Genomic DNA, 26006 nt, shown 5'->3' with positions numbered 1-26006 from the left:
TTAGCCATGCTGTTATTGGTGCATACAGGTTTCTATGCTTGATGCCACATATGAAACAGAAATCTAATAATGATAAATATTGATGTACATCTAAGCAGTGGGTTTGACAGGACAGGAAGTGATGATTATGGTTCTGGAGTACTTACGAGATATGATGGGGGTGAAGCACATTAACATCAGGTCAGAAGGCATCTCATAACCGAATGACTTGAATGGGTTTTTGTGTGTTTCCTCAAGGTGTTTTATCCAACAACTAACATTCTTTTTCTGGTCCTCTCTTCAGGTAATATACAGTATCTAGTACCTGTGTATCTATATGGGATTGCTGTGATGACACAGAATATTTGATGGAGGATGTCTAAACCAAACCATATTAACCATATATCAAAGAAATAGGAGTTAACAAGATTTGTGTTCAAGTGGTGTTGCGCTTCACAGCATCTGTCAGCTATTCAGATGTGCAAAGATGTTTTCATGATTTTGATGGATTTTTTTGTTTTTTTTTCAGTTAAGTTTATTTTTGGGGCCTTTTGCCTTTAATAGATTGAGTTTGAGCATGAGAGGGGCAGAGGCACACAGCAAAGGGCTGCAAGCCGGAATTGAACCCATGGCTGCTGCAGCAGAGACTTATCCTTTTTACATGGGAAGCCTTCTCTAGCCACTGAGCCACCGGGTTCCTCTTGATGGATATTTCAATACTTAAAATTTCAGTCCTGGTTGATTTGGTGACACCTGGGGTTAGAGCTAGTAATGACAAATGTGTTAATAACAATTCATCAGATCTCAAAGTTCTGATCAAAATGACTCATGTACTGTATGAAACCACTGGGGGCAGTAACAGCTTAAGCGAAGAGCAGCTGCTCTACAATGGTTAATGCTAAATGGACTTGCACTTGTACAGTATAGTGCCTCTCTAGTCTTCCAAACACTCAAAGCACTGTCAATCAATCAATCAATCAACTTTATTTGTAGAGCGCTTTTCCTGCATGGACATGCAACACAAAGTGCTTTACAGAATTAAAAGCAATTAACACAATTAAAGAAAGAAAAACAATTACAAAGAAAGAAAGCCCCTCCCTCCCACCCTTCATACTACACACACACACACACACACACACACACACACACACATAATCACACACAATAGGGAGACATGGCATGGCACTGAAGATCAAGGAAATGCCACCTTTGGGGCCGTCCACACTGGGAGGAGCCGCAGGCCGTGCCATCGGGGGGGACCAGCAGATCGAAGGGAGGAGCCCCCAGCCAGCCGGGCCGAAGGGACCCAAGGACAGCACCCCCAGTAGCAGACCTGACACAGCTCCCAGTGTGGAGGACCCCCCTGAGGAAACACTGGAGTTAAAAGCTAAAGACTAAAAGCATAAAATAGGACTAAAAGAATAAATAAAATAAAATAAATACAGTACCAAAATAAAATACATAAGATTATAAATAAAATAGAATAGATACAGTACCAGTGATAAATAAAAACAAAAAAAAATAAGATTAATATCATCTTAAAAAGCAAGATAAAAGCAGCAACATAAAATGGGATAGAACCAGATAAGAACATAAGAAGAGTTTAAAATATTAGTTAAAAGCCTGATTAAAAAGGTGTGTCTTTAATCTTCTTTTAAAAATATCAACAGTCTCTGCAGTCCTGAGGCTCTCCGGCAGGCTGTTCCACAGGTGGGGGCCATAGTGGCTAAATGCTGCCTCACCATGGGTTTTTGTTCTGGGTTTTGGTATGGTTAAAAGGCCAGTGCCGGAGGACCTCAGGGTCCGCGAGAGTTGATATGGTAAAAGCAGATCAGATAAATAAGAGGGCGCAAGGCCGTTAAGACATTTAAAAACGAGTAAGAGAATCTTAAAATCGATCCTGAAACGGACGGGGAGCCAATGCAGCGACTCTAAAACCGATGTAATGTGCTCCCGCCCTCTGGTCCTTGTCAGCACGCGTGTGGCTGAGTTTTGTAATAATTGGAGATTTAAAATACTCTTTTTGGGAAGACCAGAGAGCAGGGCATTACAGTAATCTAAGCGAAAGGAAATAAAAGCATGCATTAGCACCTCCGTACTGGCCTGAGAGAGAAACGGGCGGGCTCTGGCTATGTTCTTAAGGTGATAAAAACCTATTTTCGTTATATTTTTGATATGTGGGATAAAATTCAGCTCAGAGTCAAAAGTCACGCCCAAATTTTTTACTGATTGGGTTGGTTTAAGATCCTGTAGTTTTGGTAAAAGTTTCTCTCTCTGGCCTTCAGGACCTATAACTAAAACTTCAGTTTTGTCCTGGTTGAGCTGTAGGAAATTCTCTGCCATCCACAACTTGATGTCTACAATGCAGTTAAAAAGGGCATCAATTGGCCCTGTGTCATCAGGAGACACGGCGATGTATAGCTGTGTATCATCGGCATAACTATGGAAGCTGATGCCGTGTCTCCTGATGACGTCCCCAAGGGGAAGCATGTAAAGATTAAAGAGAAGTGGACCTAAAATTGAGCCTTGGGGAACCCCACATCCAATTTCATGGGTTCCTGAGGAACATGTATCCATACTTACATAAAAGCATCGGTCTGTGAGATAAGAACAAAACCAGTTAAGAACAGTACCGGAGAGGCCGACCAGGTGTCTGAGTCTTTTTAATAAAATGTGATGGTCTACCGTATCAAAAGCGGCGCTTAGATCCAGTAGAACCAACACTGTGAGCTTTTTGTTATCTAAATTCCACCTGATGTTGTTTATAATCTTTAGAAGGGCTGTCTCGGTACTGTGGTTCCTCCTAAAACCAGACTGATACCTCTCTAAAATGCTATTTCTATTTAAAAAGTCATTAACTTGGTTAAAAACCAGTTTTTCTAAAATTTTACTTAAAAACGGTAAGTTGGATACAGGTCGGTAATTATTAAGAACGTTGGGGTCTAAGTTGCTCTTCTTCAGAAGGGGCTTCACCACCGCCGTTTTAAAGGCAGTGGGGAAGACACCCGTCTGAAGAGAGCAATTCATGATGTTTAAAAACTGCTCCTCAAAAAAAACATAAAACATCTTTAAAAGTGATGTGGGAATTGGATCTAAAAGGCAAGTTGTTGGGTTTACTTGGGAGAAAACTCGACCAAGTGTCCTTGCATCAACCAGGGCAAAACTCTCCAGTGTTTCCTCAGGCAAGGACAATAGTCCAGGTGTGTTAACAGACAAAACTTTCTTGGATAACAAGCTGGATCTGATGTCCTTGATTTTAGTTCTGAAGTGGTCTGCAAAGTCTTCACAAAGATCATCTGTTGGTGTCTTAAGAACTTTATTAAAATCAGTGCCTGTTAATATATTAAAAGTGGAGAAGAGGAACCAGGGGTTGTTTTTATGGTTGGTGATGAGTTGTGAGAAATGGGAAATTCATGCCTTTTTGACTGTGTTGTTTCTTAAATAGCGATGATGTGAAGGTGATGAAGAAATCTCCGATGACACCATCTTGCTTGCATAAAGAAAGGTTTATTACAAGAAGTACAGCATCTATCAAGCATCTAGAATGCTTGAGAGAGCGTTCGAAACCAATATGAACTGCTCTGAATAACGGCTCAATTTACCCTGCATATATAGGTTGGTTGTTTTGATGAACTTTGAAACAAAATGTGACAAGTGACAAAGAGACAATCTAGCTGGAATCCAACCTTTCATCTTACTTATCTATCCTTGACCTAAGCCATAATAAAATCTTGACCTGGGCCCCTAACTAATCATATAAGACCCCGGTCGTCACATAACATGTGGCACGTCAGATACTACAACTGCATTATTGTAGGTTTTGAGTTGTTGACGTAAAATCTCATAATGAACGGTCAGTTTACTCTTTCTCCATCTTCTCTCAGCACTCCTCCATTCTCTTTTCAGTTTATTGATTTCATCGTTTTTTCTCCACGGGGGTGTAGGTTTTCTTTTTATTGTTTTAGTTACAGGTGGAGCTACTAAGTCCAGAGTTGACTTCAGTTTACTGTTAAAATTATCAACGATAAAATCACAAGGTGCAGGTAAAATTTCAGCAGGAGTGCTCTGTAAAATCCCAATAAAATTTGCAGCCACTTCAGAAGTTAGATAGCGCCTCCTCACTGTTCTTACCGGGGCCTCCTCCTGGTTAAAACTGGTGATGTTAAAAAATACACAGTAGTGGTCGGACACAGCCAGGTCGACAACAGAGGACACACCGATGGACAGGCCATGGGTTATGACCAGGTCCAGGGTGTGTCCTCTGTTGTGAGTTGGCTGTGTGACGTACTGCTTAAAATCAAGACAATTTAAAAGGTTTACAAACTCTCTGGATATTGGATCCGAGGTATCATCAACATGTAGATTAAAATCACCAGTTATTAAAATCCTGCTATAAGAGGTGTGAATGATTGATAAAAGTTCAGAGAATTCACTGATAAAAGAACTAGAGTGATGGGGTGGTCTGTAAACAGTGATGCAAAGAATCGGAGGGCTGCTAAAAGTAAAGGCATGGTACTCAAATGAGTTGTAACTGTTAAAACACACTCCATTTGAGGTCAGTGTGTCATTTGTAATGGATGCCGTCCCGCCTCCTCTTCTACCCTCTCTAGTAGAAAACAAAAAATTAAAATTTGGTGGGCAGGCCTCAGTGAGTACAACAGGTGTGTCAGTGCCAAGCCATGTCTCAGTTAAAAGAAGACAGTCTAACTTATTATCTAAAATCACGTCATTCATTAAAAAAGTTCTATTTAAAAGAGAGCGAACATTAAAAAGTGCCACATTGATGGTGACAGGAGGCTTGTTGATCATGGCGGTGGGTTGTGGGTGTTTTGTGAGTGGTCAAAGGTTATGAAGGTTCACGGAGTGAGTATGGTGGTGTCTGATGTGTTGATGTAGTGTAATGCTTACCGGAATGGATGAGGTGTTGGTGTGAATATGAGGTCCAAGTCCGGTACTGTGTGTATGGTGGTCAGAGGTGGAACTGAGTGGATAGGAGCATGGACCTGGGGGACATCAATCGGTGTCGGACAGAGCAGCTGGTGCGGGTTTGGGGAAAATTGCATGCTGAATACCGTATGCCAGGTTGGCTGAGAGCATGCGGGCACCTGCCCTATTAAGATGGAGCCCGTCTGGCCCAAAGAGGTGTCGTCTCTCCCAGAAAACATCAAAATTGTTGATGAAGCCGACGTGGTGGAAGTTGCAGGCAGAGGAGAGCCAGGTGTTGAGGCTAAGCAGACGGCTGAAGCTGCCAATCCCTCTGCCGCAGGTGGGGGTGGGGCCGGAGATAAAAACAGTCACCTGGGACTGTGAGATGGAGTTAAAAAGGTATCTAAAATCCTGCTTTAAAAGTTCTGACTGTTGCCTGGCGATGTCGTTCGTACCTGCGTGGATAATAATCCTTTTCACCTGCGGATGGGAGCTCAGGATGTCCGATATTTTCCTGGTTACGTCGGTAACGGTGGCTCCGGGGAACGACAAGGTTAACGCCTCCCTCATGCGGATGTGCCTCACGATAGAGTCCCCGATGACCAGGGTTGTGGGAGCGTCCGCTCGGTCTTCAGGGGAGCAAGCCAGCTCAGCCACCCCGCCACCCACACCAGGACTCTGGGTGTGATCCCTCGCCAGGCGGGGAGAACGGGAGGAGTGCCAGCGCACCGCATCCCTCATGAGCCGCTTGCGCTGGGATGAGGAGCGGGTCGGTGCCGGTGGACGGCTCCCTGTTGGACACCCACCTGCTGGAGGGCAGCTACCAGTGAGTGGAGGGAAGGCTGTGGTGTCCGTCGGTGGGGGCATGGTGTCTGTGGCCGCAGGAACAGGTGCCATCTCTTGGTGTGGGTCCCGGGTCACCGGCTTCTTGCTCACGGACAGAGCCGCGTACTTGTTGGAGAGCGGTATCGGGGGAGAAGGAGCCCCGCCGTGAGCCCCGCTCGGAGCCCTCTTCTGCCCGCGGATGACCACTTCGGTCCAGGGGGTCCCCCTGTTTGGAGTGGAGCAGGCGGGCTGCTGACAGGAGGAGGACGGGTCCCAGAGAACTGTTTGCCCGAGCGCGGAGGTGGTGTTCTGCGGAGCGGACTCACCAGTCCGTGAGGTCTCCAGCCAGTTGGTCAGCGTCGGGAAACGGGACCTGAGGGTGATCAGCAGGGAATCCTTCCTCTGGAGCTCATTCGACATCTGCTCAATGTCCTCGAGAAGGTTAGCGATTTTTTTGTATGCTTTGTTCAGCATTTGTTCCAATTTTTCAGGTGAGTCAGCAGCGTCCAGTGTTGCCATGGCGGCTCACCAGGCCTTTCTTTAAAAACGTAAGATCCAAATGTCCGATGACTAAAAAACTTTCACCCAGTAAAAAAATAAAACGTTAAAGCAAACATTAGCCAGAGGCATAATGTTTAGAGTGATTTAAAATGTTTTAAAACTGGATAAAAATGCTGCTCCGCCACATCTCTGCAGACATGACGAAGGAGGAAGGAGGGTGGCTGAGGTCATCATACAAGGTCTACACATAGTGATGGGCGAATGAAGCCTCATGAAGCATTTTCTTTATCTTCTGAGCCCACTAGATTGCGCTCTTGGTATAAAATGGCAAGTCAGTGTGTTTTAAACCTTTTGTTAAACAAAAAGCGCCATCTAGTGGGCTCAGAAAATAAAGAAAATAATTCATGAGGCCAAAATTAATCTGCACTAATGTTACAAGCAGAGTCCAAAACATAGGAAATAGGGTTGTCAAAAGTATCGATACTCTGAAAAGTATCGATAATCAAACGCTGTATCCGGATACAATACTAATTTACAAAAGTATCGATACTAACAGCGCACGCCACCTCAGCGCCTGTCGGGTGCACGCGATGGGTCCGACGGACACGCGCTGTGCAGGCAGCGTCTGGCAGGCACAGAGCCCTCGCTGCAATCCGGCTCGTTGTCGTCGCTGTGCATGCATGCACACATTTCTGTTGCTGTAATATGGCCAGTGCGGCTGCAGGAGGATCAGAGCAGCCAGTTTTGGTCAAAAATGATAAAGGAAAAAGCGCTCTTTGGAAATATTTAGAGAGCTCTATTTGTCTTCTTAAATAACATTTTACTGAAAAAAAGGTGTACAATAGTAAACAAAATTGCAGGGGGAGTAACCAGAACAGAACAGAGAAAACAAAGAGGAGCTGTGGGAGCTATTGTGACTCACCAGCCCAGCTGAGCCAGCTAGCAATTTAATGTTTGTGCATGTGTGTGTATTTTGGACCTGTGTGTTAATAACAGAGGTTAATAGAGTGAAAAAAATGAATTTCAAGGGATTAATAAAGTATATATATATTAAAAAAAAAAGTAAGCCAGTGGTAGTAGTTCATGGTTTGACAGACACATATACACACACTCACATGTGCATGAATGCATACACACAGAGAAAGGCAAGCACACATGAGCCGAGAGGCAGGTATAAATAGAAATGTGAATCCTGTACACATGCTTACATGGATACCCTAACATGCCACACACACACTGAAACTTTACCCTGTACAATTTTTCTCCTCTTCCCAACCTTTGCATGAACCCTCGCCACTACAAAGTTCACCTTAACCTTTACCTAAACCGAATTCTTGTTTAAACCTCAACCCAAGTCCTAAAACTAAACTCACCTTACCATAAAACCCTTACCCTAAAACTAAAAACCCCAAAACCAGAGCCCCAATCATAAACTGACCCTTTGAAAGAAATGAAATTTAACTCCATTTGACCGTTTTGCACAGGATCCTCACTTATAATGGCTTAAAAACTTAAAGATAAATACACACACACATACACACACACACACACACAACTCGCATGGATCCTGGAGGGACCCAGAGGTCCTGTCGACTTTCATCCATTCCACCAGCCCTAACACACAGTGACAGAGGAGAAATCCCCCTGCTCTGTATGCCTCACTGCCACTAATGGCTGACAACATTTAAATGACCTTTATAAGTCTTGTGATGATTCAGTACGTCAGCTTGCGGATGTGTTTTTGTATTGTAGTGGGATGGAGTGTGTTTATTTGTATGTATCTGAGTGTGTGTGCTTGTCCCAGTCTTATATGTAGCAGTAAGCTCAAACAGTAGCTACTTCTTGTTAGTTGATGGTATTTATCCAAACTGACATGTTTTGTAAAACTCATACAAAGCACTATACAGCTGCCTGGAGGGGACAAACTGTGAACTGTCCTGAAGTGAATCACAAGACTTGAGTGTCATTTGTGCATACATTACAGCACACAATGAGACACTGTTTTGTTGTTAATATTTGTCGTGTTAGAAAGTAACCCCAAAGTGTCATGTCCTATCCTAGACTGACTGTGTGTTGAAAATGACTCATCCTGTTGGCAGTGCAGGTGATAATAACTTCTGTTGTGACACTAATTGCTTTGTATATTCCACAAGCCCAGTGAAACTAAAGAGAGTTCCTGTGTATTTTTTTAGTCACAGTTTTTTTGTTTTTGCAAAATAACTATCAAAAGTGCTCCTAGCTCAGGGTGCTAAATGTTACAATCAATAAGTTGTTCCAATCTAAAACAATAAGAAAGGAAGGTTGGCACTCAAAAGACTGGGCACTGTAATACCCCTTTTCCACTAAATTACCTCTGGTTCTGGAACCAGTATCACTCAGGATTCTTAAATCCTGGGTTTTAACTAGCAAACCAGCCCAAGTTTCAACCAGTTTTGAGCAGAACCATCAATCAAGGATGTATCATCAATGGAGGGCATTGCACAATGCACAGTGAAGGTAAACAGGTTAGAGTTAGGATGGTGGATCACACTGATGACCTGCTGATTACCAATGATCTGTTATTACAAATATTTGTTTTTATCCAAAAAATGACAATGGACCAAGTACTAACAGTAAGAAAATATAGAAGACTATTACCTGCAAGACTAGATAAGCTGGATAACCAGCTTATTCTAAAGTCGCCAAATACCACTGCTTTATCAGTGAAGCCACCTTTTGTGGCGGTATGATATTCTGGCAGGCGGCGATGGTTTGGCCTCCACAAACCCATCAAGTTGCAGTTACAGTTTACATCCATGTCTGTGAAAACATGGATGCTTAACAAACATCTACCCCGTGACAGCACAGAAGATCTATACAATCAGCACAGTTTCAAGGTGGACCCAAGATAAATGTCACCAATTTAGTATCTCAATTCAATTAATCAATCAATTTTATTTATTAAGCCCAATATCACAAATAACAGTTTGCCTTAGAGGGCATTACAGTATACAACATCACTCTGTCCTTTGGACCCTCACAGCGGATACGGAAAAACTCCCCAAAAAACCCTTTAACAGGGAAAAGAAATGGTAGAAACCTCAGGAAGAGCAACTGAGGAGGGATCCCTCTTCCAGGACGGACAGACGTGCAATAGATGTCGTACAGAACAGATCAACATGATAAAGTAACGGTAATCCATATGACAAAATGAATTTAAGTAATAATATTACAATAATAATTATCTTATCTTGTGGTACAATATGTTGTGGGTATATATTAATATATGATAGTATATGTATGTGACAATAATCATATGTGTATAATGACAGTAGAAGTATGACAGCAGCAGTAGGCTGCATCAGGCAGGACCACAGCAGCAGCACCACCACACACATCATACAATCCAGGCACCACTGCAATATGAGTTAACCTACCAGACAGTGGAGCACAAAGGCTCCAGAGAAGAAGCCGAATTAGTGACATGCAGTAGAGCCGAGTTAGCAAGATGCAGTAACAGGACATGAGTGTTAGCAAAGGAGAGAGAGAGAGAGAGAGGAGAGAAGGTGCTCGGTGTATTATAGGAGGTGTATTACAGGAGATCCCCCGGCAGACTAGGCCTAAGTCAGCCTAACTAGGGGCTGGTACAAGGCAAGCCTGAGCCAGCCCTAACTATAAGCTTTATCAAAAAGGAAAGTCTTAAGTCTAGACTTAAATGTGGAGACAGTGTCTGCCTCCCGGACCACAACAGGAAGATGATTCCACAGGAGAGGAGCCTGATAGCTGAAGGCTCTGGCTCCTGATCTACTTTTGGAGACTTTAGGGACCACGAGTAACCCTGCATTCTCAGAGCGCAGTGTTCTAGTGGGATAATATGGCACTATGAGCTCTCTAAGATATGACAGAGCCTGACCATTTAGAGCTTTATAAGTTAACAGTTGGATTTTAAATTCAATTCTGGATTTTACAGGGAGCCAGTGCAGAGAAGCTAAAACAGGAGAAATATGATCTTGTTTCTTAGTTCCTCTCAGCACACGTGCCGCTGTGTTCTGAATTAGCTGGAGAGTTTTTAAAGACTTGTTAGAGCTACCTGATAATAGGGAATTACACTAATCCAGCCATGAGGTAACAAAAGCGCGGACCAATTTTTCTGCTTCTTTTTGGGACAGGATAGGCCTAATTTTCGCAATACTACGCAGATGAAAAAACACAGTCCGTGAAGTTTGTTTTAAATGGGAGTTAAAAGACAAATTTTGGTCAAATGCAGCCAAATGTAACCTTTCGTGGTGTTATGAGACACTGCCGGTTGGCCCAACAGTGCCTGTCAAAGCAGTATGATACACAGATGGGCAGCATCATTTCATAACAGGGCCGGATGGCGCCTGTCACTAATGACATAAGAGAAGGAGCTAGAAAGTCATTATAGGGTGGGTGGGAGTGGTGATGGGTGGGTCCAACAAACTCTGGACTTTCACCTGGGAGCCTGTTGAACCATGATGGGTTTTTTTCTAAACCTTATCATGTGTTTGTTGCCTTGATCTAACCATGTGTTTTTGTTGACCAAACCTAACCATGTGCTTTTGTTCATGTCCCACTGTTGGTTGTGGTGATCTGTGACGTCAACAGCAGAAACAGCTTGCAATATGTAGACATGAAAGTCCACTGAATAAAGCAGCAATACGTGACAACTTGGGATGAAAACATGTTGATAGCACATGCCCACTGATGTCGTCATGGCTTGCACTTTAAGTCAAGAAAAATCTGCTAATTTTTGGTTCTAGTTGGAAACCGACTTTCAGGTTCTGAACCAAATTGTCTTTGGTACAAATGCTCTGAACAGTTCAAAAACAGCCAACAAGGGCCTACTAGTGCCAACAGTGTGGGACACACCGTTAGCCAACAGTGTGGGACACACCGTTGGCCAACAGTGTGGGACATACCATTGGCTTGGTCTGTTAGAGCCTTAAGGGTCTCTGAGGCCCAGCCACCCTGCGAAAGAAACATATTTTAGCAACTTATATCTGCAATAACATTCTTTTGGTCATTACCATAAGCTCATGACCATAGAACGAGATTTGGAATGTGCTGTAGATTAACTGATAAACAACTTCATCTTCAGGCTCAGCTCCCTCATCATCATGATAGTTTGGTAATCGTGTTGTTGTCTGTCTGTCCGTCAATCTTTTGTTCCATCAGTCATAAACATGACCACATCTCCTTTATTTGGGGCATTGGCTCAATTCCCAGTTTTGGGGTAACTGGTGGAGCCACTCAAGATTTTTCACAAGGAAAAAGTAATCTTTCAGTCAGAAAGAAAATTGAGATTATATGTTGACCTTTGCAAAAACTGAGCAGTTTGGAATAATTCAGTTTGGGATTTTGCATCAGTTCAGCAATAGAATAGAACAGAATAGAAAGAACTTTATTTATCCACACAGGAAAATTCAGCTGTCCAGCAACTCATAAAAGACAAAAACAACCACACTTCCCCTCATCAACAACAACACAGTAGTATTAACATAGACATAAAATAAAATATGTTAAAATAAGTGCAATTCCACAGTCCAGCCAGTTGTGACTAATGTGAAGTGTGTAAGTGTGTGTGTGTGACTGGTAAATAGGAGAGCAGGGGGTTATCTCCGGACAATTAACTGGTTTAGAGCGGCAAGGTGTAGGGTGTGTGTCCCTGTTAAAGAACACGGATACAGATGTCCAGTTGGAGGTTGATTTATTAACCGTGGTCTGCAATAGCAACACAAAGTAACAATCAGCATAGCACACACCATACATAATACGCAAACATAATAAGATAGCTGAGGCTACAAAGGACTGTATGCCGTAATAAATGATATTATATGAATCATACAATGTAAACAAATAACCTCACACGAGGCACTCGTGAGATGAGAGCATACTGTGGGACTTAGCTTATTAGCTTCACATCACAGCAGCATGAGATAGCATTAGCTTACACACAGATAATACACATTAACACAATATTAACAATCAACTTAGACAGTGAAACGTCATTAAACTCACCTTCTGGCATTTACACACAGCAATAAACCATGGCGTGATAATGAATGTTGGGAAAAGGTACAAGGAAAATAACAGGCTATCCGCCGCTGTATCAGGAGAAAACTAAACTTTCACAGTGCGGCATCTCTCACACAGGTGTGGTGCTTTCAATAGCGTCGGAACGACTATGGTGCGTTCAAGCGCGTAGGACATATGGAAACTAACCGATAAACACAATGCAACTGAACGGGATTTTAGCTCAATAAACAAGTTAATAACACATAAACAACATGGGCTTTCTAACACAGCCGCCCCCGACTGTCTGCACGGACAGTCGAATCCAAGGTAGAAAGGCCACTCAGGTAGGTGAATCTTCGGCGTCTTCTTACAGCTTAGGAAGCTGGACCAGGCGAGCTACTGGTCGAACATATGTCCGATCTTTGACCTTGACGGCAGCAGTCCGGATGCGTCCATCAGCTCCAGGATAAGTAGCTGTTACCCTTCCAACAGGCCATAAAGCTCGTGGGAGCTGTGGATCCACAATGAGCACCACTTGGTTTGGTTCAAGGCGCTTCCCATCTTTCAGCCACTTCTGTCTCTCCTGTAGACTGGGCAGGTAGTGACTGATGAATCGGTACCAGAACTGATCGACGAGGACTTGGCTGTGCCGCCAACGACGATTCCCAAGGGTGTTACTGGGGTCATAAACGGCTTGAGGAAGTGATGCATCATAGCGTCCCATCAGTAGGATGCGAGGCGTGATGGGATCTGGATCAGCTATGTCTGACGAGACATAGCCAAGGGGCTTAGCATTCAGGATGCCCTCCACAAGAACTGTGCGGAGTACTGTTTCAGGCACGGACTGTTCCTTCAGCACAACCTTGAGAGCAGTCTTGACGGACCTCACTTCTCTCTCCCATGCTCCCCCGAAGTGAGGAGCACTGGGGGGATTGAAGCAGAACTCAATCTGCTGTTCCGCCAACTGCCCCTTCAGTTGAGGACTCATGGCCTCGAAGGCCCCACGTAGCTCTCGGGCTCCACCAACGAAATTGGTTCCGTTGTCGGACAGGAGCTCGAAGGGTTTACCTCTTCTGGAGATGAAACGTCGTAAAGACATTAGAAAGGCGTCGGCGTCGAGGCTCTCCAGCAGATCTAAATGTACACAACGGGTTGTCATGCACTTGTAGACAATGCCCCAATGCTTCTCTGTCCGACGACCGATCTTCACGGTGAATGGGCCGAAACAATCGACTCCGGTTGAATAGAAGGGTGGTTTATAGAGGCGTAAACGAGCAGGTGGTAAATCCGCCATCTTAGGGACAGAAGGATTGGCTCGCCATGCCTGACATTGCACACAGCGACTCTTATACCTCTTGACTGCTTCCCTCCCTCGCAGGATCCAGAACCGACGACGCAGCTCACCCAGCACTCTCTCAGGTCCAGGATGCAGGAGGGTGTCATCGAAATCCTGAATGATGAGGTTGGTCAGCGGGTGCTTTGGGTCTAGCAAGACCGGGTGTATGGTGTCTAGTCCTAGCTGCTCCGCTCTCCGTAACCTCCCCCCGACTCTGAGGAGTCCTGTATCCTTGTCGTACTCGGGAGATAGGGAGCCCAAACAACTGGCAGTTGGTAAGGGTCGGTCGGAGATGAGAGCTTTGACCTCCTCTGGGAATGACTCCAGCTGCGCCTGTTTTAGCAGGAGATTCTCAGCTCTGGTGTAGTCGGCTGCTTCAATGGGTGAGTCAGAGTTTGGATCGGCCGCCCCGTGAAGGGACCGGGCCGTTGTCTGCATCAAGTCCTTCCATGTGGAGAACTGGCTGACATCAGGGAGTTGAGGACAGGCATCAACAGTCGCATGTCCACAGAAGGAGGATTTCTTCAGCTCGCTATCATCTGTCTCTGGATAGGATGATGGGCTGGTCGGCCAGTGATCCTCCGTGTAACTGAGGAAATCAGGGCCTATAAGCTCTCTCAGAAGCGTCGCAAAAGATGTGCAGATCTCTGCGTGATGTTGGTGAGTCTGCAGACGCTGGTGCATAACATCTGGGGATTTCCAGCTGGATGAGGTCTGGAATCTCCCGTTCCCAGGCAAGCCATCTGTCACGGAGGCTCTGTGGCTGTATCGGCTCGTCCCAGCCGATTTGTTCCTTCCAAAGGTCCTGAATTAGAATCTTGGCTCTGGTCGTAAAAGGTACAATATAACCTAATGTGTCATATTGACAGGCGAGTACCTTGTAGACATTCCTCAATGTAGATTCAGTTCGCTCCACTGGTCTATGCTTGTACTTAAGTGAGTCACGGAGGCAATCCCATCGTAGCCCAAGGGTTGGCTCCTGAAGGTCTGTGCTGGATTGGGAAAGCCATAGCTCGCTGCTCTCAGATCTCACGTCGGATGGAAGATGCTCGATAACCTCCGGGACGTTGCTAGCCCACTGGCGAATTTCGAAGCCCCCGGTGTGGAGTAGCTGGCGTAGACCATCGACCAGATCCTTCGCTTCCTCCTTAGAGTGGGTGCTGCGGAGACAGTTATCCACGTAGAACGACTGCTAGACACAATCAACGAGAGGGCTGTTGGACTCACTCATGTCCTGGACGTGCTGCTGCAGGGCGTAGATGGCACAGCAGGGGCTGCACGTCGTACCAAATGGTAGGACTTGCCATTCATAGATCTTTGGCTCTTCGGTCCTCTTCATATCCCACCAAATGAAGCGCAGAACTGGTTTGTCGGCTGGCAGAAGGCGTATCTGGTGGAACATATTTTTGATATCACTACTCACTGCAACTGGGTACTGCCGAAACCGAATGAGGACTCCTAGCAGCGATGGGCCTAGGGCAGGTCCAGGGAGGAGAAGGTCTTTGAGAGACCTTCCTTCGTACTGAAAGGAGCAGTTAAAGACGATCCTGTCTTTGTTGTTGTGTCGCACCATATGGTGAGGTATAAACCAGGATTCTGGAGATGATGTCGCTGCCTCTGGTGGTACCACTGCTACGTAGCCCCTCTCCTCAAGTTTCTGGATCTCCTGACAATAGACGTCGGCGCGCTGTGGGTCTTTGGTGAGTCTCCGCTCAGTGCTATGAAGACTTGGCAACACTGCTTCCATAGGAGCTTGAAGGGTGGTAGAGTTGACTCGGCGAAGCAGCGGTGTAGTGTATCTTCGGACCCCATCAACGTTGACTCTGACAGTTGATGTCTGGAGCAGGTTTAAGGCTTGGTGATCTTGCTTCGATCTGGTCACCTGCTTCTCACTTGAATAAGGCAGTGTGTCGATCTGCCAGAGACGTTCAACGTTCTTGAGGAGTTCAGAGGTAGGTGAAACTGTTGCTGTGAACAGACACTGCTGCTTGAAAGCGGGAACTTGATCGATACTGGTGGGACCAGCCGAGCCTGGTGTGGACTGCGATGGGTCCTCCTGGGGGGCCCAACTGCACCGGCTCTATGGGAGTCAGGAGATGAGCCATGTCGGATCCAATGAGCAGCAGGGGTTGAGCGTGATCAACAGGAGGCAAAGGTAGGTGGCGGAGGTGCTGATATCTCCGTTGGAGGGTTCTCACTGGATAAGAATGTTCTGAGAGTCCCAGGTTTTCAGCTGTGAATGCCTGACGTATGTGATACTTCTCATTAGGCTTGGGCAGTGAAGACACGTAGAAGGCGACTGATGCACCGTGAAGATGCACTACATCTTGGTGAACAGTTCGAAGGGTAAGTGTCTCGGGCTGCATGGTGAGGTTCAGGTGTTGCACAGCGTGTGGCAAGATGATGCTTCGCTCCGAACCGTCGTCTAGTACTGCATAGGTCTCCAGTACTCTGTCTTGATTATGAAGTAAGACCTTCACAACCTTCAACATCACCTTGGGGGATCTGTTTGGTCTGTCCAGGTACACCTTTGCAGTCGGAGCGGTCACCAGGAGCACACTCTTCTGGGTTTGCTGGACTGCATCATGTAATACTGTGAGATATTGCTCTTTGCAGGTATTGCATGGCCGCTTGAGAGTGCAGACCTCAGGCTTGTGGGCTCGTCCGCACTTCCAACACCGATGTCCAGCCATTATCCATCTCACGATCTGGCTTGTGCTCAGTTTCTTGAATTCTGTACAAGCATTCAGGAAATGTTCTTTATTGTCGCAGTGGGGACAGTATGGTTTGGGTTTGGATGAGGATTTCGGTTGTGCAGACCGTCCTTTGGAGCTTTGATCGCCACTGGCAGTGAGGAGGAATGTTGCCGACTTCTCCTTCAATCTGTTGAAGGGACGTTGGTCCTTCTTCAGTGGCTTGGGTGCTTCGTAGTTATAAAGTGAAGCCGCTCGACCTGCTTTGCGCTTAGCTTGGGATTTCATCTGTAGCCAGGAACTCAGATCAGGTAGGGTGTACGTTTGGTCGGTACCTGTCCGAAGAATACCTTGGTTCAGGCAATATTCCACAAACCCATCACGATAGCTTGGTGGCATCTTGCTCAGTAGTCGGTCGACATGAGATCCACATCTTAGTTCATAGCTGTTCTGTCCTTCCAGGGTCCTAAGCATGCCTACCAGTGATTGGATGGATAAAGCAAAGGCATCAAAGGCTTCAGAGTCACCACACTTGAAGGCTGGAGTGTTTAGGATGGCTCCCAGTTCACTTTGAACAAGCTGACGAGGCTGACCATACTTGTCCTGTAAAGCTTGCATGGCTGTGGTATATGGCCTTGGATCGTGCACGTAGGCTTTGGCTAGTTGGAGAGCACTTTGTAACTTCAGGTGTCCAAGGAGCACTTGATATTTGTACTGTTCATTCAGGTGCAGGTGACTGTTCAGCAGGTTGTCAAGCGCCATCTTCAATAAGGCGAAGTCACTCTCTTTGCCGCTTTCAAAGCAAGGAATCATAGGTTTGGGGATGCTGTAGGATGAGGTGAAGAACGGAGACACATCAGCTGGTTGTGGCTGTTGTGGACTGGATTGAGGCAAAGCTGAAGTGGAGGACAAAGCTGCTTGCACAGGGTAGTTGAAGGCTGACTGAGTTGGGTAATACTGTGCTGAATGGGCCGGATATGGAGTAGGAGCCAGTTTGTAGTTGACGGGCGCCAAACTTGGAGGCAAGGATGTGGAAGGAAGAGCAGACTGTAGCAGTGGAGGAAAGGATGGATACTGCGCAGCAGGTAGAGCCAAAGGTGCGGAAGGTGGAGCCGTGTGGGGCGCAGGAGGCGGAGCCTGGCGTAGTGGAGGCGAAGCCACACTCACTGAAGGCGGAGCCGGAGCCGCTGGAGGTGGAGCCTGGCGTAGTGGAGGCGAAGCCACACTCACTGGAGGCGGAGCCGGAGCCACTGGAGGTGGATGAGGAGGAGCCACGCTCACTTGAGCCACAGGTGGAGCAACAATCACTGGTGGCGGAGCCGTAGCCGTGAGAGGCGGAGCAGCAGGGAGCACTGGAAGTAGAAGCAGGGGGTAACTTGCCTTGCTATGAGCTGATGGAGATGGTGCAGATGTGGTGCCATCAGGGTCCTGTGATTTCTCTTTGAGGAGAGACGTAACCAGCCTGGCTATCTCCAGCTCATTCACTCTCTTCTTTAGCTGTCGTCGCCTCTCTATTTGTCTGGTTAGCGATTCTTGTGCTTTAATGGCTTCCTCTTGTAGCTGTTGGGCTTCTCTGGCTTGAGCTTGAAGTCGCTGACACTCGTAGTCGATTTGTTGATCCTCCTCTATGTGCTGCTGTAATTCCTCGAGCTCCATTTCCTTCATTCGCTCCTCGAGCTGGGCTGTTTCTAGCTCTGAGAAGATGTGAGAGGGGAATCTGCTGGTGGACGAGCGAGATGAGCGTGCAGACCTGGAGTGGGAGCTCCTCCGAGATGAGCATGCTTTCCGGCTATGCGAACTCTGGGCGGAGGGAGCCTGTTGTGTGGTGTGGGTTTGTCCCTCTGAAGGGAGAGTTGCAACCACATAATCGCTCAGGTAAGCCGGGGGGTGTCTCGCTCTCTGTGAAGCGCATTGGGGTGCAGGCTCAGTCTGGGCATCTGTAGGATCCATACCTTGATTGTTACTCTAATCCGGCTCGAAGGACCATAAATAGGAGAGCAGGGGGTTATCTCCGGACAATTAACTGGTTTAGAGTGGCAAGGTGTAGGGTGTGTGTCCCTGTTAAAGAACACGGATACAGATGTCCAGTTGGAGGTTGATTTATTAACCGTGGTCTGCAATAGCAACACAAAGTAACAATCAGCATAGCACACACCATACATAATACGCAAACATAATAAGATAGCTGAGGCTACAAAGGACTGTATGCCGTAATAAATGATATTATATGAATCATACAATGTAAACAAATAACCTCACACGAGGCACTCGTGAGATGAGAGCATACTGTGGGACTTAGCTTATTAGCTTCACATCACAGCAGCATGAGATAACAATCAACTTAGACAGTGAAACGTCATTAAACTCACCTTCTGGCATTTACACACAGCAATAAACCATGGCGTGATGATGAATGTTGGGAAAAGGTACAAGGAAAATAACAGGCTATCCGCCGCTGTATCAGGAGAAAACTTAACTTTCACAGTGCGGCATCTCTCACACAGGTGTGGTGCTTTCAATAGCGTCGGAACGACTATGGTGTGTTCAAGTGCGTAGGACATATGGAAACTAACTGATAAACACAATGCAACTGAACGGGATTTTAGCTCAATAAACAAGTTAATAACACATAAACAACATGGGCTTTCTAACAACTGGATTCAGGACAGGGGCGGACTGGGACTAAAAAACAGCCCTGGACTTTGACTCGGCCCAGCCCACAACAACCGGTGCGCATACGGTATTCAATTTGATTGAAAAAAAAAAAAAAACAGACGTGTGTATATGTGTCTGTCAAAAATGGTGATGACTGTGTGGCGGCCGCTGGCCGTCCGGGAGTACCGGCCGTTCTGTGATTCTCCAGAACCTCCAGATGGCCAGTCCGCCCCTGATTCAGGACAGTCTTTGTTAAACTTCTTACTGCCGTTGGGATGAAGGATCTCCTGAAACGCTCTTTTCTGCAACGCAGTGAGACGAGCCAACTGCTGCAGCTGCTCCTCTGTTGCTCCAGGTGGCTGTGGAGAGGGTGTCTGCTTGTCCATTATAGCTTTCAGTTTGCTCATTGTGCCCCTCTCCACCACAGTTCTTAGTGGGTCCAGTCTCCTGCCAAGCACTGAGCCAGCTATTCTAACCAGCTTGTCCAAACATATTGGTGTTTTTGTCTGTCAAGCTGCTTCCCCAGACTGCAGCACAGAAACGTGCACTGGCTAGGGCATTAACAGAAAAGTCGATTTGTCGACGTGTCGACGTCAGTGGCACAAGTCGACACCCCCCAGGAGGAGTCGACAAGTCGTGTGTTTTTTCCCTCTGTGTGTGCTTGTGTACGGAATGTAATTGCTGCCTCTGATTACGCTGATACTTTGGAGCAGACTCCGCGAGGAATGTCCACAGTCATTCGGGCTTTCATAGTCGAGCGCACTTCCGCGTTGTAGTTTCCTGTAAGAATGTCCGTGAAAAATCCCCGCGATGTGAAAAATACATGCCGAGCAGTCACTGGTGCGCAGAGCGGAGTCCGTGCGGTCGTAAAATCTGAGCTTTGCGCGCACAGGGCTTGCGGACATCCGCTTTGAGTATGTTCGGGCCTTGACAGACACACATCACATGTGTGGAGATACTCCACTTTCCTCCGCCATATCAGTGTGATGACGTCATCAAATGACTTGTCGACTTGACTCTACTTTATTGACAGATAAGTCGACCTGAAAAAATTCAAAGTCGTTAATGCCCTACTGGCCACTACTGTGTGATAGAACATAGTCAACATCTCCACACACACATCAAAGGACCTCAGTGTCTGCAGTGTCTCAGCTCTGCCCCTTCATGTAGAGGGCGTCAGTATTAGAGGACCAGTCCAGCTTATCATCCAAGAGGAACCCCAGATATTTGTAGGTGTGCACCACCTCAATGTCCTGCAGTCCTGACTACAACGACAACAACACAGTATTCTGAATATATAAGACATCTCATTTCACAGCTCTGGCAAGTTTTTTCCTCGCAGCAACAGCTGTGGCTAATGGGGGTTCTGGCAAAGGTGTACATCACATCATATATACAGTGCCCTCCAAAAGTATTGGAACAGTGAGGCCAATTCCTTTATTTTTGTTGTAGATTGAAAATATTTGGGTTTGACATCAAAAGATGAATATGAGACAAGAGATCAACATTTCAGCTTTTATTTCCAGGTATTTACATCTGGATCTGATACACAATTTAGAAGATAGCACCTTTTGTTTGAACCCACCCATTTTTCATGAGAGCAAAAGTATTGGAACATGTGACTGACAGGTGTGTTTTGTTGCCCAGGTGTCTCCCAATTACATTGATTATTCAAACAATAAATAGCACTGAATGTCTGAGCTCAGTTTCAGATTGGGTACGATAGGTTTTGCCTGTGCAGACTGCATTTAGAGGTGGAACCAACATGAAAACCAGAGAGCTGTCTATGGGTGAAAAAGAAGCAATTGTGAATCTGAGAGAAGATGGACAATCAATCAGAGCCATTGCACAAACATTGGCCATAGCCAGTACAACCATTTGGAATGTCCTGAAGAAGAAAGAAACCACTGGTGTACTAAACAACAGACATCGAACAGGTAGACCAAGGAAAACATCAGCAGTTGATGACAGAAACATTGTGAGAGCTGTAAAGAAAGACCCTAAAACAACTGTTAGTGACATCAGCAACAACCTCCAGAGGGCAGGAGTGAAGGTATCACAATCTACTGTTCGCAGAAGACTTCATGAACAAAAGTACAGAGGCTACACCAGAAGACGCAAACCACTCATTAGCAAGAAGAATAGGAAGGCCAGGCTGGAATTTGCCAAAAGGTACAGAGATGAGCCTCAAAAATTCTGGGAAAAAGTTTTATGGATTGATGAGACAAAGATTAACTTTTTCCAAAGTGATGGAAAGGCGAAAGTTGGGAGAAAGAAAGGATCTGCTCATGATCCCAAACATACAAGCTCATCTGTGAAACACGGTGGAGGTAATGTCATGGCTTGGGCTTGCATGGCTTCTTCTGGGACGGGCTCTTTCATCTTCATTGATGATGTAACACATGATGGCAGCAGCAAAATGAACTCACAAGTCTACAGAAACATTTTGTCTGCTAATTTAAAGAAAGATGCAACCAAACTGATTGGGAGATCCTTCATCATGCAGCAAGATAACGACCCAAAACACACTGCCAAAACAACACAGGAGTTCATCAGGGGCAAGAAGTGGAAGGTTTTAGACTGGCCAAGTCAGTCTCCAGACTTAAACCCAATAGAGCATGCATTTTACCTGCTGAAGAGGAGACTGAAGGGAGTAACCCCCCAAAACAAACAACAACTGAAAGAGGCTGCAGTGAAAGCCTGGAAAAGCATCACAAAAGAAGAATGCAAAAGTTTGGTGATATCAGTGGGTCGCAGGCTTGATGCAGTTATTGAAAGCAAAGGATTTGCAACTAAATATTAAGTCTCATTCACTTTAATCTATTTTAAGTTTATATGTTCCAATACTTTTGCTCACCTAAAAAGTTTGTGTTCCATTACAAATAATGCTATCTTCTAAGTTGTGTATCAGATCCAGATGTAAATACCTGGAAATAAAAGCTGAAATGTTGATCTCTTGTCTCATATTCATCTTTTGATGTCAAACCCAAATGTTTTCAGTCTACAACAAAAGTAAACGAATTGGACTCACTGTTCCAATACTTTTGGAGGGCACTGTATGAAAAATGTGATTTGTCAGGAACAGAGATGAAACATGTAGTACTGCTGCCTACATTAGAACTCTATTGTGTTGCTACATTGACTGAGACATTGATTTAGATTGAAGCAACAGCAAGGTACTGACTTTGTAAATTAAACCCTCAAGTGAGAAATGGTAAAGTGAGGAAATGGTGAGGTGAGGAAAAAGAGCATATGGATCCAACAAGCAGTCTCACCTCAGCATACTGTTATTGTGTGTAACATGATGCGAAGCAGGGTGCTGTGTGCGTCAGCATCTTTACAAATACCATTCTATTACTCACATCACATAGTCCTCTCACATTCATTCCAGTTTCAGAACACACAACGTTAAATTGGTGAAATGTGTGCATGGCTTTGTGGGAGCACTGTATACTTCCAACCAGGCAACAACCACCCCAAACTGTGCTCCTCACAATCAAACCCAGGCTGAAGTGAGAGCAGGCTTCCTCGGCCCACCCTGGTACTGCACAGCGCCGTATATTCTTACACGTCGCTCCCTGCTGGGCTTGTTTGTGGAACTTGGCATTATTAACAGTGTGGATGTTTAACGAGGGAGGATAGTGGGCAGGTAGAAGGGTGTTTTTCTTCATGTTTTCCTCTATGGTCTGCATCTGACTTTGGAAATATATGTTGTAAATAATATGCCTGGTGACCACCTGCGTCTATCTGTTCTCTTGAAGGTCCATTATGGTTTTTCCATGTTTATGACCATTAATTACAAACTGCATTCAGGCATGCATTAATGCATCCGTGCATTACCACTGAACATTTTAATACCATATTATATAATAAGGTCTTGAATTAAGTAGTTTCTCAGAATAAAAGAGTGAGATTTCAGTAAGCTGCCAATAAGCAATTTAAAAAACTATAAAAAAAATTCTAATTATGTCCATCTCTACTTATGAGAGGTAAGTTTTATTTTCATATGCCATGGCTTATAATTTAAAACTCTGTCAGCTGTACCTGCTATATATATATACATAAATATATATATATATATATACTGTATACACATATTTTATATTTTTTAATCTTTAATTTTCTTTTATTCAGGTAACACTGTCACCATCCTTTTTCTGTCTGTGCTTTGAGCTGCTGTGACATGTGAATTTCCCAAGTGTGGGATTAATAAAGTTTTATCTTATCTTACCTTACCTTACCTTGCCTTATCTTATCTTATCTCTTTTTAATTAATTAAAATATCTTAAGTTAAAAAGTACAAATAATAGCTAAAATTGCACAAAAAGCAATTTAAACATGTTCACAGTGTCCAGACATTCACATGAACAATGAGTCCAAAAACAGTCCTAATACAGTCCTGGGCAGGTGAGTGGTTTGGTGGTGGTAGTGGGTAACCGGGGGGAATCTGGTGGTGCAGCTTTTAATACTGCAGTACCTCTTCTCTGAGGCCAACATGGTGAACAGTCCATGGTGAGGGTGGGTGGGGTCATGGGCAATACTCTGGGCCCTGGTCAGGCAGCGCTTACGGGCAATGTCCTGGATGGGGGGAAGAGGAGTCCCTACGATATTTCTGCTGTCCTCACCACTCTTTGCATGGCTTTCCAGTCAGCAGCCTTGCAGGCCCTGCACCAGACAGAGATGCAACTGGTCAGCAAACTCTCTATGGTGCTCCTGTAAAAAGTGGTGAGGATTGGAGGGGGAAGGTGTGATCTTCTCACCCGTCACAGAAAGTGTGGGCACTGTTGGGTTGATATTTCGTTCATTTTGTTCACTAATCAAGTGGTGTTATTACTGTAAGTAACCCAAATCCAACTCTTCCAAACATTTCATGCCAACGTCATGTTAACATAGAATAACGATATTTAGTCCTAAGGTATGGAGAACAAAACCCAACATCTGCACAAGGTCATGATGTTAATGTCCATACAATATGAAATTGTAAAATTCTTAATATCTTCAATCTGACTTTCATTCTAACCAAAATGTTAAGTTTGTCTGCTGTAAGAGTCCATTGTCTTTCAAATGTCATATTGATGTCCAGTGCCAGCTGTGTCCCCACTGTGTCTCTGAACACAACAACAAGGGCTATCAAAACACTTCCTGCTTTTATTACTGAGCCACAAAAAGTAACTCTGACATCATAATGTCAACGTCCAACCAACTTGAATTTCTGACTTCCTTAGACAATTAAAATATTGTCAATCCAATTTTGTTTTCAACTAAAACTGAACGTTTGGCCAACACAAGAGTAAAAAGTCTTTCTGCTATCGTACATATTTATTCTTAATTTTTTTTATTGCTGTTTCAAAATGAAATCTCTGTCTATACTAATACACCAGAAATGCATATCACATTAACATCCATTGCCACTGGTGTGTAAATAGAAAGCAGATTGTCTCTTCTGCTTTTTGTTGCTCAGTTAGAGAAAATACTATCAAGATAGCAAAAAGTAAGACCACAGATTTCTTTGACCAACGGACTATGGCAACATATTACAGCGGCACCAGAAGCATTATTCATCATTGGAGGAAGCAATGGGAAAGGAGTACCCACACATAAAGCATTAAATCGCAAAAAGTATGTAGACCTAGCCATAATTTTTTTACCCAGCCTGGAAGCAAATGTGGGTGTCTGCATCATCATGTCATGGACACTGCTGAAGCTTCCTGCTCCTCTTAATCCCCACCCTCCTGCAGCTTCTCCTGCAGCTTCTCCTGCTCACACCCCTCTGCTCAGTCTCCAGTCAGCATCTGCCAGCTTTTTCCCACTACTACACCAACCATGCCCACTGACACTCCTCCTACAGTGTCTGTCAGCCTGCTCATTCTGCCACACCTGTTGCGTGTTAGCTCATTTACCTGTCAGCATTTATACGAGTCAGTTGGCCTTTGTTGTTTGCCAGACCGTAGCTTGTGCTCCAGCCTGCCATTGTATCTTTGCCTTTTTGGGTCCTTTTTGACCTGTGCCTGTTTTTGACCTTTTGCCTTTGCCTGATGTCTCTGTGCCTCTGCGTGGTTATTTGTATTTTATGGTTTCAACCTCTGGAACGGTTTGTTACCTGTTCTGCCTGAGACTTTAAGTAAAGTGACTGTTTTGCCCTACTCCTGTCTCTGTCCTGTGATTCTGCATTTGAGTCTGGTGTGTGACAGTACGATCTGGCCTGGAATGGACTCAGCAGAATTTCAACACCTCTGATTACTTGTGGACTAGCAAGGCACTGCACTCCACACTCATCAGAAGGAGATGGCCACAGTGACGCAGCCCCTGCATGTACTTGCCAACAGTGAGGATCAACTGGCTAATCAGCTTCAGCAGCTTCAGGCCGCAGCACCTTCCAGTCAGGCAGCTTCGCCACCGCCTGTCCCTCTGGTGCCGCAACCAAGCCGTAAGCCACATCTGCCTCCTCCCAGTCACTACAGTGGTGAGCCCAGCCTTTGCCATTCGTTTTTGTTACAATGTTCTCTGGTGTTTGAACTGCAACCTTCCACCTTTCCATCTGATCACTCCATAGTTGCTTATATCATCACTCTCTTGGATGGGAGAGCGAGGGAGTGGGGAACTTCTGTGTGGGAGGCTAATTCACCTGTCTGTGCATCCCTGGAGAGTTTCACCCAGAAAATGAAGAAGGTGTTTGACAGATCGGTCAGTGGCAGAGAAGCAGCACGGGTCATGTTACGGGCACGTCAAAGGAGGAGGTCAGTCTCTGATTAGCTGCCAAATGTTCCTGGAATGTGGATGCTCAGTATGATGCTTTTTTGAATGGATTTTCTGAAAGTATTAAGGATTAGCTAGCTACTTGTGAATTACTTGCCACATTAGACGCACTCATTGACCTTGCCATTCAAGTTGACACCAGATTGACACAGAGGCAGAAGGAGAGGCTAGCCAGGCATCCTCAGTTTTCTCCTCGCAGATCACCAGCAGCTGCAGAGCCATCTCCAAGCCCCTCGGATCCTGAGCCCATACAGGTGGATCGGACCCATATGTCTCCTGAGGAAAGACAGCGGCGCATCATCTCACGCTCCTGCCTTTAC

At 45.3% G+C, this 26006-nt stretch overlaps 2 protein-coding genes across 5 annotated transcripts in view; both read right to left on the bottom strand.

Moving 5' to 3' along the window:
* Nucleotides 1-26006, bottom strand: part of tnfrsf21 (tumor necrosis factor receptor superfamily, member 21) — a 301642-nt gene that overhangs the window by 131172 nt on the left and 144464 nt on the right. The gene's annotated exons all lie outside the window — the stretch shown is intronic.
* LOC144466575 (uncharacterized) lies at nt 11824-13633 on the bottom strand. Its single transcript, XM_078174120.1, has 2 exons — nt 12250-13633; nt 11824-11952 (listed from the first exon to the last, which is right to left on the bottom strand). The coding sequence occupies exon 1, from the start codon at nt 13538-13540 to the stop codon at nt 12614-12616; it is 927 nt and encodes a 308-aa protein (XP_078030246.1). The 5' UTR covers nt 13541-13633; the 3' UTR covers nt 11824-11952; nt 12250-12613.

The sequence above is a fragment of the Epinephelus lanceolatus genome, chromosome 13 (genome assembly GCF_041903045.1).
Source record: "Epinephelus lanceolatus isolate andai-2023 chromosome 13, ASM4190304v1, whole genome shotgun sequence".
NCBI lineage: Eukaryota > Metazoa > Chordata > Actinopteri > Perciformes > Serranidae > Epinephelus > Epinephelus lanceolatus.
The sequence above is the reverse complement of the archived record's forward strand: the minus strand, read 5'-3'. Positions and strand labels throughout refer to the sequence as shown.

Excerpts from the sequence above, each read along its gene's own strand:
- LOC144466575 (XM_078174120.1), bottom strand. The coding sequence starts at position 13,540 with ATGGCGGATTTACCACCTGCTCGTTTACGCCTCTATAAACCACCCTTC.